This window comes from Danio rerio, chromosome 10 (genome assembly GCF_052040795.2).
Source record: "Danio rerio strain M-AB ecotype USA chromosome 10, GRCz13ab, whole genome shotgun sequence".
Taxonomy (NCBI): Eukaryota; Metazoa; Chordata; class Actinopteri; order Cypriniformes; family Danionidae; genus Danio; species Danio rerio.
Genome location: NC_141030.1, coordinates 48,182,501 through 48,196,671, shown reverse-complemented (window position 1 = coordinate 48,196,671; position 14,171 = coordinate 48,182,501). Strand labels below are relative to the sequence as shown.

General features: G+C 41.2%; 1 protein-coding gene across 5 annotated transcripts in view; it reads right to left on the bottom strand.

The window, feature by feature from the left end:
• Positions 1–14,171, bottom strand: part of myo18b (myosin XVIIIB) — an 880,426-nt gene that overhangs the window by 814,251 nt on the left and 52,004 nt on the right. For all 5 annotated transcript variants that reach the window (XR_015501483.1, XM_087271234.1, XM_087271235.1 and 2 more), the window contains exons 27-31: positions 13,783–13,888; positions 12,359–12,483; positions 8,307–8,461; positions 3,610–3,733; positions 701–901 (exon numbers count right to left, since the gene is read on the bottom strand). Coding sequence is in view for 4 of the 5 variants with exons in the window: in XM_087271234.1 (XP_087127360.1) it covers positions 701–901; positions 3,610–3,733; positions 8,307–8,461; positions 12,359–12,483; positions 13,783–13,888 (711 nt within the window). In the remaining variant the exon portion in view is untranslated. The remainder of the gene's footprint in view (positions 1–700; positions 902–3,609; positions 3,734–8,306; positions 8,462–12,358; positions 12,484–13,782; positions 13,889–14,171) is intronic.

Below are 14,171 nucleotides of genomic sequence, written 5' to 3'. Positions count from 1 at the left end.
CTGCGTTTGTCACAAATTACATGACATCATCCGGAGGGAGGAGCTTGGTCGGATATGCCCGGTCGGAACCAATTAATTTTTTATTTATTTATTTTTTTTTTTGGTCCGAACCAAATGAGGACAATAAATATATTTATGCTTTTTTTGGAGTCAAACACTTAGGACAATACTTAAACAAAATTAAAGACTTCGTGAAAACTGGATTAAGACTTTTTAATACCTTTTAAGGGCGTTAATTTTCTCATAAATTATTTATCAACTTTTAAAACTTTTTAAGACCCAGCAATGCATTTTGGGTAATGTAGTTTATCTGTATAAATTCCACTACTAAACATGACTGAATTGATATAATGCAGACAGTTGGGTTAATCTAAATAATGCTAAACAAAGCTATTGTGTATTTTTATTTATTGCCATGTCAGCAGCAATGGCTATTATTATAAAATTAAAACTTATCACAATGCTTCACTTTATACAGCTCTATAAGCACCAAATAAATAAATACACTTTTAAAAACATACCGACAACCCAACAAAACCTCTCCTTTTTTGATATCTCCACAGCTACCAGACACACCCCTTAATGCTGATTGGCTGTGATTGTTTATAGTATATAGTTTACTGCAGTTTGAATTGAGCTGATGGTTTTGTCATTGTAAAGCTCTGGGTCGAGTGTATATGCTGTGTTCAGGTGTGTGTACCTGCTCATGCTGTGTGATTCTGGCCGTCATCTGGCTGATCTCCTCCGAGCGCTCCTTGTCTCTGCTCTCCAGCTCTCGCAGATGCTTCTTCAGTTCGGGAACGGAGTCGGAGGTGAGTTTGAGCGGGACACTGAGGTCACGGATCTGACAGGACAGCTCTTCCTTCAGCTGCTGCAGGTGCTGGACCTCCGTCTCACTCTCCTGAACACACACACATATGCAAATACACAAGAACTGCATCATTTAATTCTGCTATGAATGTAAGAAAGCAGTCTTGGGATTTTTTGGATATTGTTCAAAAGTTATTAGCAATAACCCATTTTTCTCCATTTCTCCTGACCACTAGGTGGCAATGTACTAAAACTGAGCAGTCAACCTCAGATTATGGTTGTTAAGACACACACCAATTTTTGTCTGAGTAAGCTAAAGCATTACAGACATATAGGATCCTATCATACACCCGGCGCAATAAGATGCAAGACGTGTTTGGTGTGATTTGTTGCTATTTTCAGACCAGCACAGCCCTAATTTTCTTGTTTTGCACCACGTTGTTTAAATAGTAAATCCATTAGTGCCACCTTGTGGACTCAAGGGTCTATAAAGGAGGTGTGTTAAGGCAATGTTTACCGTTGAGTGACGTGGGAAGACCAGCCGCGGTTACAGTCTGTATGCGCATAATACGCGGTTATCACAGGTAATCCGTAATAGACACAATGGAGAAAACTTGCACCTCAGTCACGCTTGCGTCAGCATCGACAAGTATCGCTTTAACAGCCAAGAGGAGAGGAAAAGTTACCTCACAAACAGGCCAGGGGGTCAAATGTCCAAAGTGAGAGAGAGAGAGGCAGAGGTGGAGTTTTACAGCATTTCTCCCTAGCAGTGAAATAGCGGCTCGTGTGCTGTGCCTTCTTCAGTGTCAATGAAAGACCTTCCAGCAAACTCACAAGCAGGTGAACTGTGCATAATTATCTACCTTTTAAATAGTAGGAGCGTTTTATTTTCTCGCCCTCACCTCCTTCGCCATAGTATTCTACTGCGACATCGTGCATGGGAGATTAATGACGTTAGTACGTAAAAACCAGTTATGATCTATTACTGAACCGATATCCAATTGTCCCCATCTGCATCGCAGTGCACCAAAGAAACAATTAATTTTGACACCCCTAATCTGCATCAGTATAATGTGATTATTATTAGCAGCATTATTTATTATCTGCAGATTTATATTTGTTTTAATAAACACCAGTGTAGATGTGTCCAGCTGTGGGGTTTTGGAGACGTCTGCATCAGCATATGGGGCATAAGAACAGGACGTGTGTTTGGATATAACTCAGTTTTCTGACCACACTTCATTATTATTGTTCATTTATTCCTCTGCCGGAGATTAGAACTGAATTATTGTGCTTAACAAAGGAAATTAAATATGTGGGCTAATGGAGTAAAGAGCAAAGAGAAAGTAAAGAGGCTGAATGGAGGAGGCTCGTTCTTTATCCTTGCGCTGCAGATGCTCTGTTTAACGGTTTTCTCACTAGTGAAGCGTTCAGTTTTTACACTCATACCAAAGTCCACCATGCAAACAGCAGATGCACCATGAAGCAACACAACTGACTCTAAATGGGAATTAGAGATGTGACTCTGATTAGTTTAATGCAGGTTATGCTTAAAACACAACCAGAACTCTAAAAGAGAATAAGCACAACCCTTTTAGACCATGCGTCGTGGCACAGAGCGTATTTATCTGTCCTCAAAATAGCAAAAGTGGATTCAGACACGCCCTTATATGCGCTATTCACTTTAGACTTTGCGCCTAGATCATTAAAATAGAGCCCATGGTCTCATGTCTACTTCGTCAAACGCTTATTCGAGAAAAGTTTGTCTAATCAACCTCACTTTACTCCCTTTTGTTTGCATGATCTGGTTTGACTTTCATAAAAATCAGAATTGAAAGATTACGAACAAGCAGGTTTTTTTTAAAAGGAACACTGAAATGCAAGGAATGGTCTATGTTGATGATGGAAGATGATGTTGGTCATCTTGACAAAAACCAGCCCTTGCAGTTTAAAACTTAATAGCATAAACATGAGAGAAATTATGAACAGGTGGTGGCGCTAATGAGATTCCAAATATGCCCTGGTTAATGATCAGATTCTCCTCTAACTGTGTGCCAAATGTCAAGAAGAAAGATTACAGCGGGGGCCTATACTCCTATGGTGACTGACCCCCATTTTGTGCAACAAATTAATACATTTGCAAGTATACGAATGCATAAAGCAGACATTAATGAAAATAACTGACCTCTGACCTTGAATATGCCAGACCAAAACCACCACATATTCTGGTATTTTACATTTCCTAATATAGTGCTGGAGGATTGCATGCATCTAAGCTCAAAAAACATTGAATATTGTTGGCTTCAATATGTGTTTTAAACAAATTAAAATGATCTCGATGATGTTCTTTACATCAATTAGAGGCGTAAAGTCTCTAAGCCCCTCCCCCTTCCATAAGCCAGCTCTGCTCTGATTGGTCAGTCTGGTCTATCTGTCTGAAATGAAACACTCACTTCAGTGTTTGCAGGTCTCTGAAGGCGGGGATTATGCAAATGAGTTACTTTGAATATGTTGATGATGATTGGTCAAAATATTTGAAAACATGAAGACTTTATAATGCGACTCAGAGCTGTCTTTCAAAAAATACTGTCATTACGATGCAGACTGTTTATACTGAAGAACAGCTACACTACAAACTGAAGGATGAGCACATGACCTGCTTCTATAACATAGTCTGATGTAATGCAGACTTCTTCTGCTCATTTGGGATGTATCGTTCGGTTTTGGTACAGAGGACAACAGGAGTACACAGACAGGACCGCAGATGGTGGACACTTGCCCTTTGACCTCGGCTAGTACCTTGAGTGTCTTGCGAAGGGTGAATATTTCAGCGCCGAGTGTGGTGTTCTCATGGATCACTCTCTCCTTCTGCTCACGCTCATTATCAGCATGTGTCAGAGCCTGGGTCAGTTCACTGTCAAACCTGCACACACACACACACACACACACGCCAAATGCATATTCAGTCAGAGGCGAGTGAGGTGTTGAATATTAATGAGCTGTATGCAGATGAGATTATGATTAAGTCAGGTTGAGGACATTGCATTGTGTAATTCAGTCTTTCATGCAGCAAGCATCGGATAATGATACTTTACTTTGTCACCAAAAGCCTGTTTCATAGGTTTAGGCTGCTTTCACACCTGTAGATCGATTATTTTGCACCAAAACAGGGATTAAAATTGCTACAATGTTTATTTTTGTTCTTGAGGTGGTTCACTTTCACACAGCAAAGTTTCTAAACCACCCAAACCAGTTCATGTGCATGAGTAAACTCTCCTCACACAGTTTCAGGGTTTATTAGGGGCCAAGCACCGTAGGTGCGTAGGCACCTATTGCTTTCGTTAGTGTTCTTCTTCTTCCGTTTTTTCCGCCGGATTTGAATGGCAGCCCATATAGGCGTATGCGGGAAAGTTGTAGAATTTGGCACAATGATAGAGGACAGTATTAACATTAATCAGACTAAATATGAAGTCTGAAAATGAAACTCTCTAGCGCCACCACTTGTCCAAACTTTCACGTATGTTTATCATGATAACTTTTGAACCGAATGGGCTACAATCAAAATTCTTTTTTCCTCTGATTTCTTGGCTCAGTCCAATTCAAACGCACCCTATGACCTGAATTTTTCAAGAATTTTTTCACGCTATTTTACATTTTTCAAAAAACTTATTTGATCGAACTCGTCCTAGGCCGTTTCTTCGATTTTCACCAAAATTTAATCACATGATCTACAGACCATGCCAACCAAAAGTTATGGAATTCAAGTTGTTTTGACCAACCGTTTTTGTTTTACTTCCGATCAAATTTAACAAAGAACTTGCGAAAATGGACTTGAGAAGATATCTCCGTAACGCATTCACCGATTCACACCAAACTTGGTGTGTGTTATGACAACTAGGGTCTGAGGTTATATGAGGAGTTTCAGCGCACTGCCCCCTAGTGGTCAGGAGATACAAAACAATTGCTTTTTTGGCTTTTAACATCTCAACCTTTCGTCCCAAACTCATAAATTTGGTCTCATTACATCCGGCAGAGCATGTCGAGTCGAATGATGTCTGATTTTCACAGGTCAGCCATTTTGGGCATCGCCCATTTCGATTCTTGTTCAAAAATGCTATATTTCACCAACTCATTCACATATCATTACAAAGCATGGTATGCATCTTCAAGCCCATGCACTGAAATTACTCAAAAACTTCTGGACCAGCGCCACCTTTTGGCCAAAAGTGCTTGGCCCCTTAATTGCTGCTTGCAGATATATTTTTTTTATTGGGATTCTGCTCTGCTGTCATACTTTGTTGTTTTAATTTATGGTGATGAGTAGGTCCACACGGAATCTGCGCGCGCAGATTTTTAGTCCGCCATTGATTCTGTTTATTTACTTGTGTAAATGTGTGTAAAATTATGTTTATTCAATTTATTTATTTATTTTAGTAATTTTATTAACTAATAAAAAATATTTACTTACGATATAGTTTGTACAGTAATATTTTCTGTCTTTTAGTAGAGATAATATATGAGAGACTTGCTTTGTTTACCAAATAAGTTGATCTAATTGGATTTGCATTGTAAACATTAAATACAAGTTTAAAAGGTATTACTTTTCATGTCATATATTAAAGTGTTAGTTTTAAAAATCATTCTGCATAAATCTGCAGGAATTAACCAAAATTCTGTGCAGAAATAGCAAAAGAACGTCCGCAGATTGGTCTGGCCCTAATGATGAGCAATAAGACATTATAAGTGAAAGGTAGACTTTAACTTTAAATAGTGACACCCACAAACGATGTCACCAAATATAAGGTCCGACTTTCTCATACTAGCCTCATTTCAGTTGTCAAGTTGTCAATCTATTGCCCGTCATGTATTGTAACATTTAATTAGTTATTTTAAAATAGGAAATTAAGGCACCGGGACGTTTTTTGTTTGCGTTTATCGTCAGCGTTTTACAAGACGTTTTTTCAGTATTCAAACCCAAGCGCTTTTCACTGGCGTCAAGCAGACGAGTATGCTAAATCACTATTTTGACGTTAGATGGCGCTGCACAACTATAAGCTTCTGACACCCGCTTATAATACAGAAGAAGTGGAGGAGCGGAAGTTCACAGTCACACGCATGTTGTTAAACTTACTGGTGACTCGAACAAGCATGGATGGTTCAAGCAGCAGCTCCAGCTCTAGCGATGAAGAAATGATTAGTGTTCACAGAGCAATAAGCAGCTCTACGTTCATTTTGCCTCTGAGCATCTTCTTCAGTGTGCGCTCGCATTGACAGTTTTGCGCTTGAGCGCCTTGAACTGCTGTTTACTGTAACTTCAGCAGCTCTGTGCACGTGAACAAAAGTGCGATCTGATTGGTGGAGAATGTTTTAACGCAGCGCGTCCAAAAAAAAAAAACGAGCATAAGACGTTTTTTTTTTTAAATGACACTTTTGCGCCTGCCTTTTTGCACGTTGGTGTGCACAATCACATTGACGCCCTTTATTTAGTTACGAGGCGTTAAACGTCGACGGAAAACGCGAGCAAAAAATGTCTCGGTGTGCACGGGCCTTAAGACTAGGCTTCTGCGGTAACACATTAATATGGTAAACCCTGGCATCTAAAAATAGCAATGGTGTCAGGTTCAATACCGTTAAACTGTCATAAAAAACAATGCACTTATATAGGAGACAAGGATTAAATATTAAATATTGTTTATTTAATGCCTAAAAATGCGTGTGCGTGACTGTCATCATGGGACAGTGCGGAGAAGAGAGAAAGAGAGGTGAGATAGTGAGTCGCGCACCAAGTGACCCGCTCTCGAATAACCTCTGCAGTTTGGCAGTATTTCGTGTTTCGACCGAACGAGGAGACGTGGTAAATACGAACTAGAGGTCTGCATTCCCGTGGCTGTACCGCTGGACCCGACCAGATTTCTTGCAGTGCAGGAATACATTTCCGAATAAATCGAGCGAGCGAGCATGCGAGCTTCTACTTGGATGCTGTTTATGTGTGTGTGTGTGAATGAGAGAGAGCATGGTGCTGTGTGTCTCTTGTTTGGTTATGTGTGTGTGTGTGTGTGTGTGTGTGAATGAGAGAGAGTGTGGTGCTGTGTGTCTATGTGTGTGTGTGTTTATACAGACAGAGCGCAGATCTCTAATACCAACAAGACAATTTGCAAATTGTGCAACAAACAGTTGACCGCAAACCTAAGGTCGCATATACAGTGTTGTAAAATGTGCGTGTCCTTTAAGGGGCGGGGCTGCAGTTTTTTGTGTGTGTGTGAAGCGAAGAGAGAGAGACATGGGACTGTTTTTAGTGATGTTCCCTCTTTGGAGACTGATTTTGTTGTACCACATGGAGAGTGATAAACGATTGGACCAAGTCTGAGCCTTACATCATAAATGTTTTTATTATGCACAGTAATACCGTATACCGAGGTAAAATAGGAAGGTTTGACAGTATCAAAATTTGGATACCGCCTAAGCCTAAATAATAACTTTGTTTTTATTATTAATTTCATTTTCATTTCATTTCATTGTCTTGTCGGCTTAGTCCCTTTAATAATCCGGGGTCGCCCCAGCGGAATGAAACGCCAACTTATCCAGCAAGTTTTTACGCAGCGGGTGCCCTTCTAGCCGCAACCCATCTCTGGGAAACATCCACACACACATTCACACACTACGGACAATTTAGCCTACCCAGTTCACCTGTACTGCATGTCTTTGGACTGTGGGGGAAACCGGAGCACCCGGAGGAAACCCACGAGAATGCAGGGAGAACATGCAAACTCCACACAGAAACGCCAACTGAGCCGAGGCTCGAACCAGTGACCCAGCTGTGAGGCGACAGCACTACCTACTGCGCCACTGCATCCCCATTTTTAATTTTAAGCTAAAAAAGTTGGCTAGAATTCTGAAACGCAGCTGTGCTGCTGAAGTAAAGCTGAAGTGAATCGCTGTAATCCATGTTAAAAACATGTTAAACTTGTGAAACTCACTCTTGATCACATTTGATGACGATTGATGATCCTAGCGAACTGAACAGACCTTTTATTCCCGGTTGCATTGCGCTCGTCTTCTCTTGTTGACATGATTATACACGTGACTACCGGTACATGCTACGCAGCTGTCAATCAATATTGGTGGGCGGGGGGAACCACACTCCTACATCAAGTTGCAGCCGGTCTGAAAACCGCTCCAATTGGTCCACCGTTTTTATGTTGTTAAATTGAAAAAAAGGACTGGGTGTGTTTATATCAGCCCAACATGACAGTATATACACTATACCAACACATATGTCTGTCCAAACAGCCTGAAAAGTAGATTTTTTACCATAGGTGCCCTTTAAGCATTTGGTAATTTAATCATTGAATATTCATTTATATTAATCATTAGTAATCATTTATTCATGGTAATCATACTAATATATATATATATATATATATATATATATATATATATGTGTGTGTGTGTGTGTGTGTGTGTGTTTATAAAACATGTATGCAGATGAACCAGACCTCCTCTGCTTCCTGTCCAGCTCGTGAGCACGGCTCTGCAGGCTGTCAGTGAGCACGCGGGCATCCTGTAGGTCAGAGGTCAGCCGTCTGCAATGGCGCTTCAGCTCTGTCACTGTGCGTTTGGACTGATCCAGCTGAGACTGCAGATCCTGGACCTGCCACACGGGGGAGACACAGACACATGATCACACTGGGTTACTGAGTGCAGTGTGCAGGACAATAATAAACATCTCTTATATCTACATTTAGCTCTTACAGTTTTCTCAACTGCTTTGGCACGTTTTTCGAACACACTCTTAACATTTGCTAAACTCTGAGTTTTTGCTGGAACTCCACAACTTTACTGCATGTCTGCAAAATGTAATTACTCACAACATTTCATTCATGCTTCAAAACCTAGTCATGGTGTCTGTAATTTGGCCACCAAAACCAACCACACCGCTCAAAATGATTAGCTGTTTTTCACCATGACGGTCAACCATGGATATTATTCATGCCCGTAGCCAGGGGGGGTTCGGGTGGTTCGAACGAACCACCCCCCACAGCCAAAAGGTCCAGAATTTGTCCTTTTAATTATTTTATGTAATTTAAAATTATATAATATATTTATTATATAATTAATATAATATATTTATAATCAATATATATATTGTAATAAAGTGTAATTTTAAATAACTCTGGCCGGTAATTCGAGTCCCATAGAGCCTCAAAGCCACAATAATGTGACGCGAGTCACGTGACATAACCCACTGAACGGTCACATTTGAATGTTTGATGCGACATTGCATCAACTCGAGTTACGCTGTTGGGCGAAAAGAGCAAGGAGGCAGAAAAGGCAGGCAGCGGCGTCATTATTGCAAAATATTGAACATATGTTCATAAAGACTTACAAACAGGTATGGGACTTACTTCCTAACAGATGAAAATCTGCCCCTGAGGTTCTAGGCTAACTGGCCGCATTAGCCGGGACGTCCTGTATATTTATTGACTTGTCCAGTACATGACCTCCCTTTCCCTATTTCTGACATTTTTTAAATAACTGCCCGATTTACCAGCCAAATCCAGCTAAAACCAGCTTGACCAGCCTGGTTTAAGCTGGATATAGCTGGTTTTGGCTGGACTCCCAGCTTGGCTAGGCTGGTCAAGCTGGTTTTAGCTGGTCATCTCCCAGCCTGACCAGCTAAGACCAGGCTGGAAATGGCTGGAAACCAGCCTGGAAATGGCCAAAATCCCTCTAAAACCAGCCTGGTCGACCAGCTAAAACCAGCCAACCAGCTTAGGCTGGTTTAAGCTGGATTTTTCAGCAGGGAGAGTAACATTGGTAATTGATGTCAAGTGTAACTGATACAATTTAAATGATACAAATAACTGACGCATGACCGGGGCCGGACGGAATCTGCGGACGTTTTTTGCTATTTCTGCGGAGAGTTTTGGTAAAAATCTGCAGATTTCTGCGGAATTATTTTGGGAGTATCCAGCAGAGTATCATAACTTACACCTTAAAGAGCCCATATTATGGGTTTTTGAAAATTCCCCTCCATGTAGTGTGTAACACAGCTCTAAGTGAAGTGAAGTATCCAGCTAAGGCTTAAATCTGTAAGTGTACAGTGTTTAAAACTGTTGATTCATCTATAAAAGAGTCGACTCATAGTGCTTCAAACGAGTCGCCTTGATACCGATTCATTAGGTGTTTCGCCATGACGTACGAACGAAACCAAGTTATTCACGTGCACGCGCAAACCCAGGAGATTTCAAACCTGAGGCCCCGCCCTCTGACGCAGAAACCCACACACACACACACACACACACACAAACACACACACACAAACATGCGGGTCGATTGAAGTCACACTGCAGATGGATATATTGAGTCTCTACCCAAAGATGAAACCTCAGCATTATAGCCAAGCAGTTGGAAACTACTGCAAACTACATGCTACAAAGAATACTTCATCGGCGTTTGTTAAAGGAAGGATCAGTAAAGAGTAACTTACTGATGGACGTCAGGATTAGTTTCTTCCTCCATTTCTCAAGTGTAAGTACGTGTGATTAAAGTTGTTGCCTCGTTGACTCTAGTTTGCAAATGTATTTAGTTGTGATTTGTTACTTGTAACCGCGTGTACTGTATCCGGTTAACTGGCTATATTCTCTTATCGCGTGCAAAATCACGTTAAAAACGCGACGCGTGCTGCTTTGTTTATGGAGCTCCGTGGAGGAGTAGTGTGTGTGTGCGCGTGCGCTGTCGTCCGGAGGTATGTGTGTGTGTTTGTGTGCGCGTGCACGTTGTCGTCCGGAGGTGTATGTGTTTTTGTGTCTTGTGCGCGCGCAAGGACGAGGGCAATGTGTGTGTGTGTGTGTGTGTCTCTGTGTCTGTGAAAAGAGCAGAGAGAGACAAGCTATTTGATCTCCTCGACAGTTTTTGGAGTTTTTGCTCAATAAAATAGTCAGTCGTCTGAATTTTCAAGTCCATCGTCTGTATTTACATTGACCCACTGGCAGCTAAACTCCACGCCTACACTATCGAGCGTTTATGAACTTTGATTACTTTTATATTGCTGATTAGCTGTTTGGCTTTTCACTCTGACTGAAGGCAGTCGACCAATCGCAACAGGCTGTCACTGGTCCAATCAGCGCAGATTAGCTTCGCGCTAAGGAGGGGTTTGGGAACAAATGAATCACTGGACGATTCATACGGGAGTCGCAGGGATAATTAGGTAAAAATAAATGCAGATTATAAGACCATGAAAGTGTTTTTTGACCTTGCATGCATATTAGACTGTTGTTGGAGACCCTTACAACCAAGATATGACCCTATTTCATGTATAATATGGGCTCTTTAATATATTAAATAAACAGTTTTAAATTACTGAATAAAAACTGAATAAATTCAGATTTACACATTTACTCAAGTAAATAAACAGAATTAATAATGGGCTAAAAATCGGCAGAAATCTGCGGAATTCTGCGGAAAATCTGTGGAAAATCTGCGGAATTCTGCGGAAAATCTGTGGAAAATCTGCGGAATTCTGCGCGCGCAGATTCCGTGTGGGCCTACGCATGACTGATCAGTGAGTTTAGTAGTTTCATGGTAAATGGTTATAACAATTCAGAATTTATATGTGTTAATAAGAGAGTACAGAGTGTATAAGCATTTGAAGACTCCATTGTTGTAAAAAGAGAACAAAACTGTATGTTTGATAAAATGAAACATGATTTGTGAGGATACTATTACATTACATGATTTGTGAGGCTATGTTTGCTAAAATATGACTGTTAATAAACAGATGCTACTAAGCTGCGCCTGGGGAAAGACACTGAAGTTTCATTGTGATTTTGTTTCTCCTGATAATTCAGGCACTTTAATCTGCCTTCGAGTTCCCAGCCGGGACACATAACATATGAGTGTGTGTGTGTTTGTGTGAATGAGTGTGTATGGGTGTTTCCCAGTACTGGTTTGCAGCTAGAAGAGCATCCTCTGCGTAAAACATATGCTGGATAAGTTGGGGTTCATTCTACTGTGGCGAATGAAGAGACTAATTCAAAGGAAAATGAACGAATGAAATTTAATACAGCATATCAAACAATGTGACAATCTGTGGACTTCCTATTTATTTTATATCTGTAAAATAGCTTTTAGAAAGTGTCTTACTGTCTTGTGTGAACATTTTAGAAATTGTGGCTTGTGTAAAAATAGCACAAATGAGCCTTCAGCACCCACAGTCTCTTCCCTCTGTAGTTAGAGATTGTTTCTGAACTCCACACTGAATTACAGTGAAAGCGATGAGGCGCAGATGCTGTGGGGTTTCTTTTTTAACCCACACAGAGAGCATCATGTGATGAGATGGACAGCGCAATAATATTTCAAATGAACCCAGTATTATCATCTCAAACATATTAAAGAACTGATACTTTTACAACAAATTTCCAAAACATTTTGGGTTTATTTATTTTCCAAAACTTTCAGGTTTGTCAAAATTCCACGACTCTTCCATGTTTTCCAGGACCGTATGAATCCCGGTTTAAGATCATAATGACCGTAATAATGAACAGACCTTCGTCTCCAGCAGCTGCCGGCCTTCTTTCTCTCCCTCCAGTCTTTCCTCCGTCTGCCGCAAACGCCTGCGCAGAAACTCCACCTCCGTCTGCGCACACTCCAGCTGCAGCTGCAGTTCACTCTCTGCGCACACACACACCGAAACACACTACATAAGTGCTCCTCCAGCATGTCTGCCTGCATCTCTATGAAGTGAAATCTGTGTCAATATTTCACACACAAATCCAGCATTTTACAAGCCAACAGGATCTGCTTTGCAAAAAAATCACTCGAGTCACGACCGAACAGAAAACACTTTGCAAAAACAAAAGTCAGTTAGAAAAAAACCCCGGTGGTGTTAACAAATAAACATGTTGTGTTTTACAAATATAGATCATATTTCATTAATTCAGACAGTCTATCTGCATGTAACTGCATGCAGCCCTTGAACAAACACCAAATCAAGTGCAAACAGCTGAATACCTGTGGATTTTCTCAAAAATGCATTCAGGTAGATTCTCTCACAGATGCAACCACACACATGCATTCAGTCAATTTCTCACAAACGCATCCAGACGGATTTTCTCACAAATGCATTGATTACTATTTTCTCACAAATGCACCCATTCAGGTTTTCTCACAAATGCATCTACACTAATTTTCTCACCAAAGCCTGATTTATACTTCTGCGTCAAGTGACCGGCGTAACCCATGGCGCATGCAATGCGCGTAGCTGTGCATTTACACTTCTGCGCGCTGTCTCTGTTGGTCTGAATTAACACTTCCCAAACGCTAGTTGGCAGTGTGGTGTAAATGTTCCTCTGTGTCGAGTTTCTTCGCTACTTTTTTTGCTTTTCCTGAACACTTCCGGGATGTACAAGTGGCTCAAACTCGCTCATTTTGAGGCAGGAACTGGCGGACGTGCAACAACTTTAACTATGAGGTAAACACATAACAAAACTTTCCATCCGGAGCTCCTTCATGGGACTCCACACTTGTAAACAATCGCACCATCAGACTCGCACCATTCACGCGGCTCTCGGTCCCGCCCAGACTCGTCAGTGCTACAAAGCACAGAGCTTGCGCTACGCGTCGTTGCGACGTGTAGTTACATTTTTTGAGAGGTGCACGTCAGCAAAGGGCTATGCATCAGCGCCGTAGCATTTGACGCCGGCGTTTGACGCAGAAGTATAAATTAGCCTAAACGCATCCAGACGGATTTTCTCACAAACGCATCCATTCAGGTTCTCTCACACATGCATTCACACAGATTTTCTCACAAATACACCTGGGCCATTTCCTCCATCAAGAGAGAAGACTGTTTGTTGGTGAGTCGAGTGACTCTTTGCAAAGCAGATCCTGTTTGTTTGCAAAACGCTGCATTTGTTTGTGAAATATTGGCACAAATTTCACTCCCTCCATCTCCGCTAAAGTCAGTCCTACCTGTGGCCACTCCGCAGAGAGCTTCTTTATTCTTCACTTTCTGCTTTTCCTCCTCTAACTGCCTCTCCAGGGCCTCCAAAGACACTTTACTCTGCTCCACACGACTCTGAGAATAAACACACACAACAGACTTAGCAGACCCTCCTGTCAAATCCTGTTTTTATATGTGTGCAGTAGTGCTTGTTATAAACGATGTATTTGTGCACGTCATTATTTCAAAAAAGTTATTTTGCCTCATAAACTTTCATCAAATACTAGAACGCTTCCTCCCCCTCAACACAACTTTCTTTTCATTCCTGATCACATGGAATCCCTTTAGGCTGGGGCTCTCAGTCCTTTAGGGCAGCGACATCAGTAAGTTAGGCCAGGGCTACGAGTCATTTAGAGCA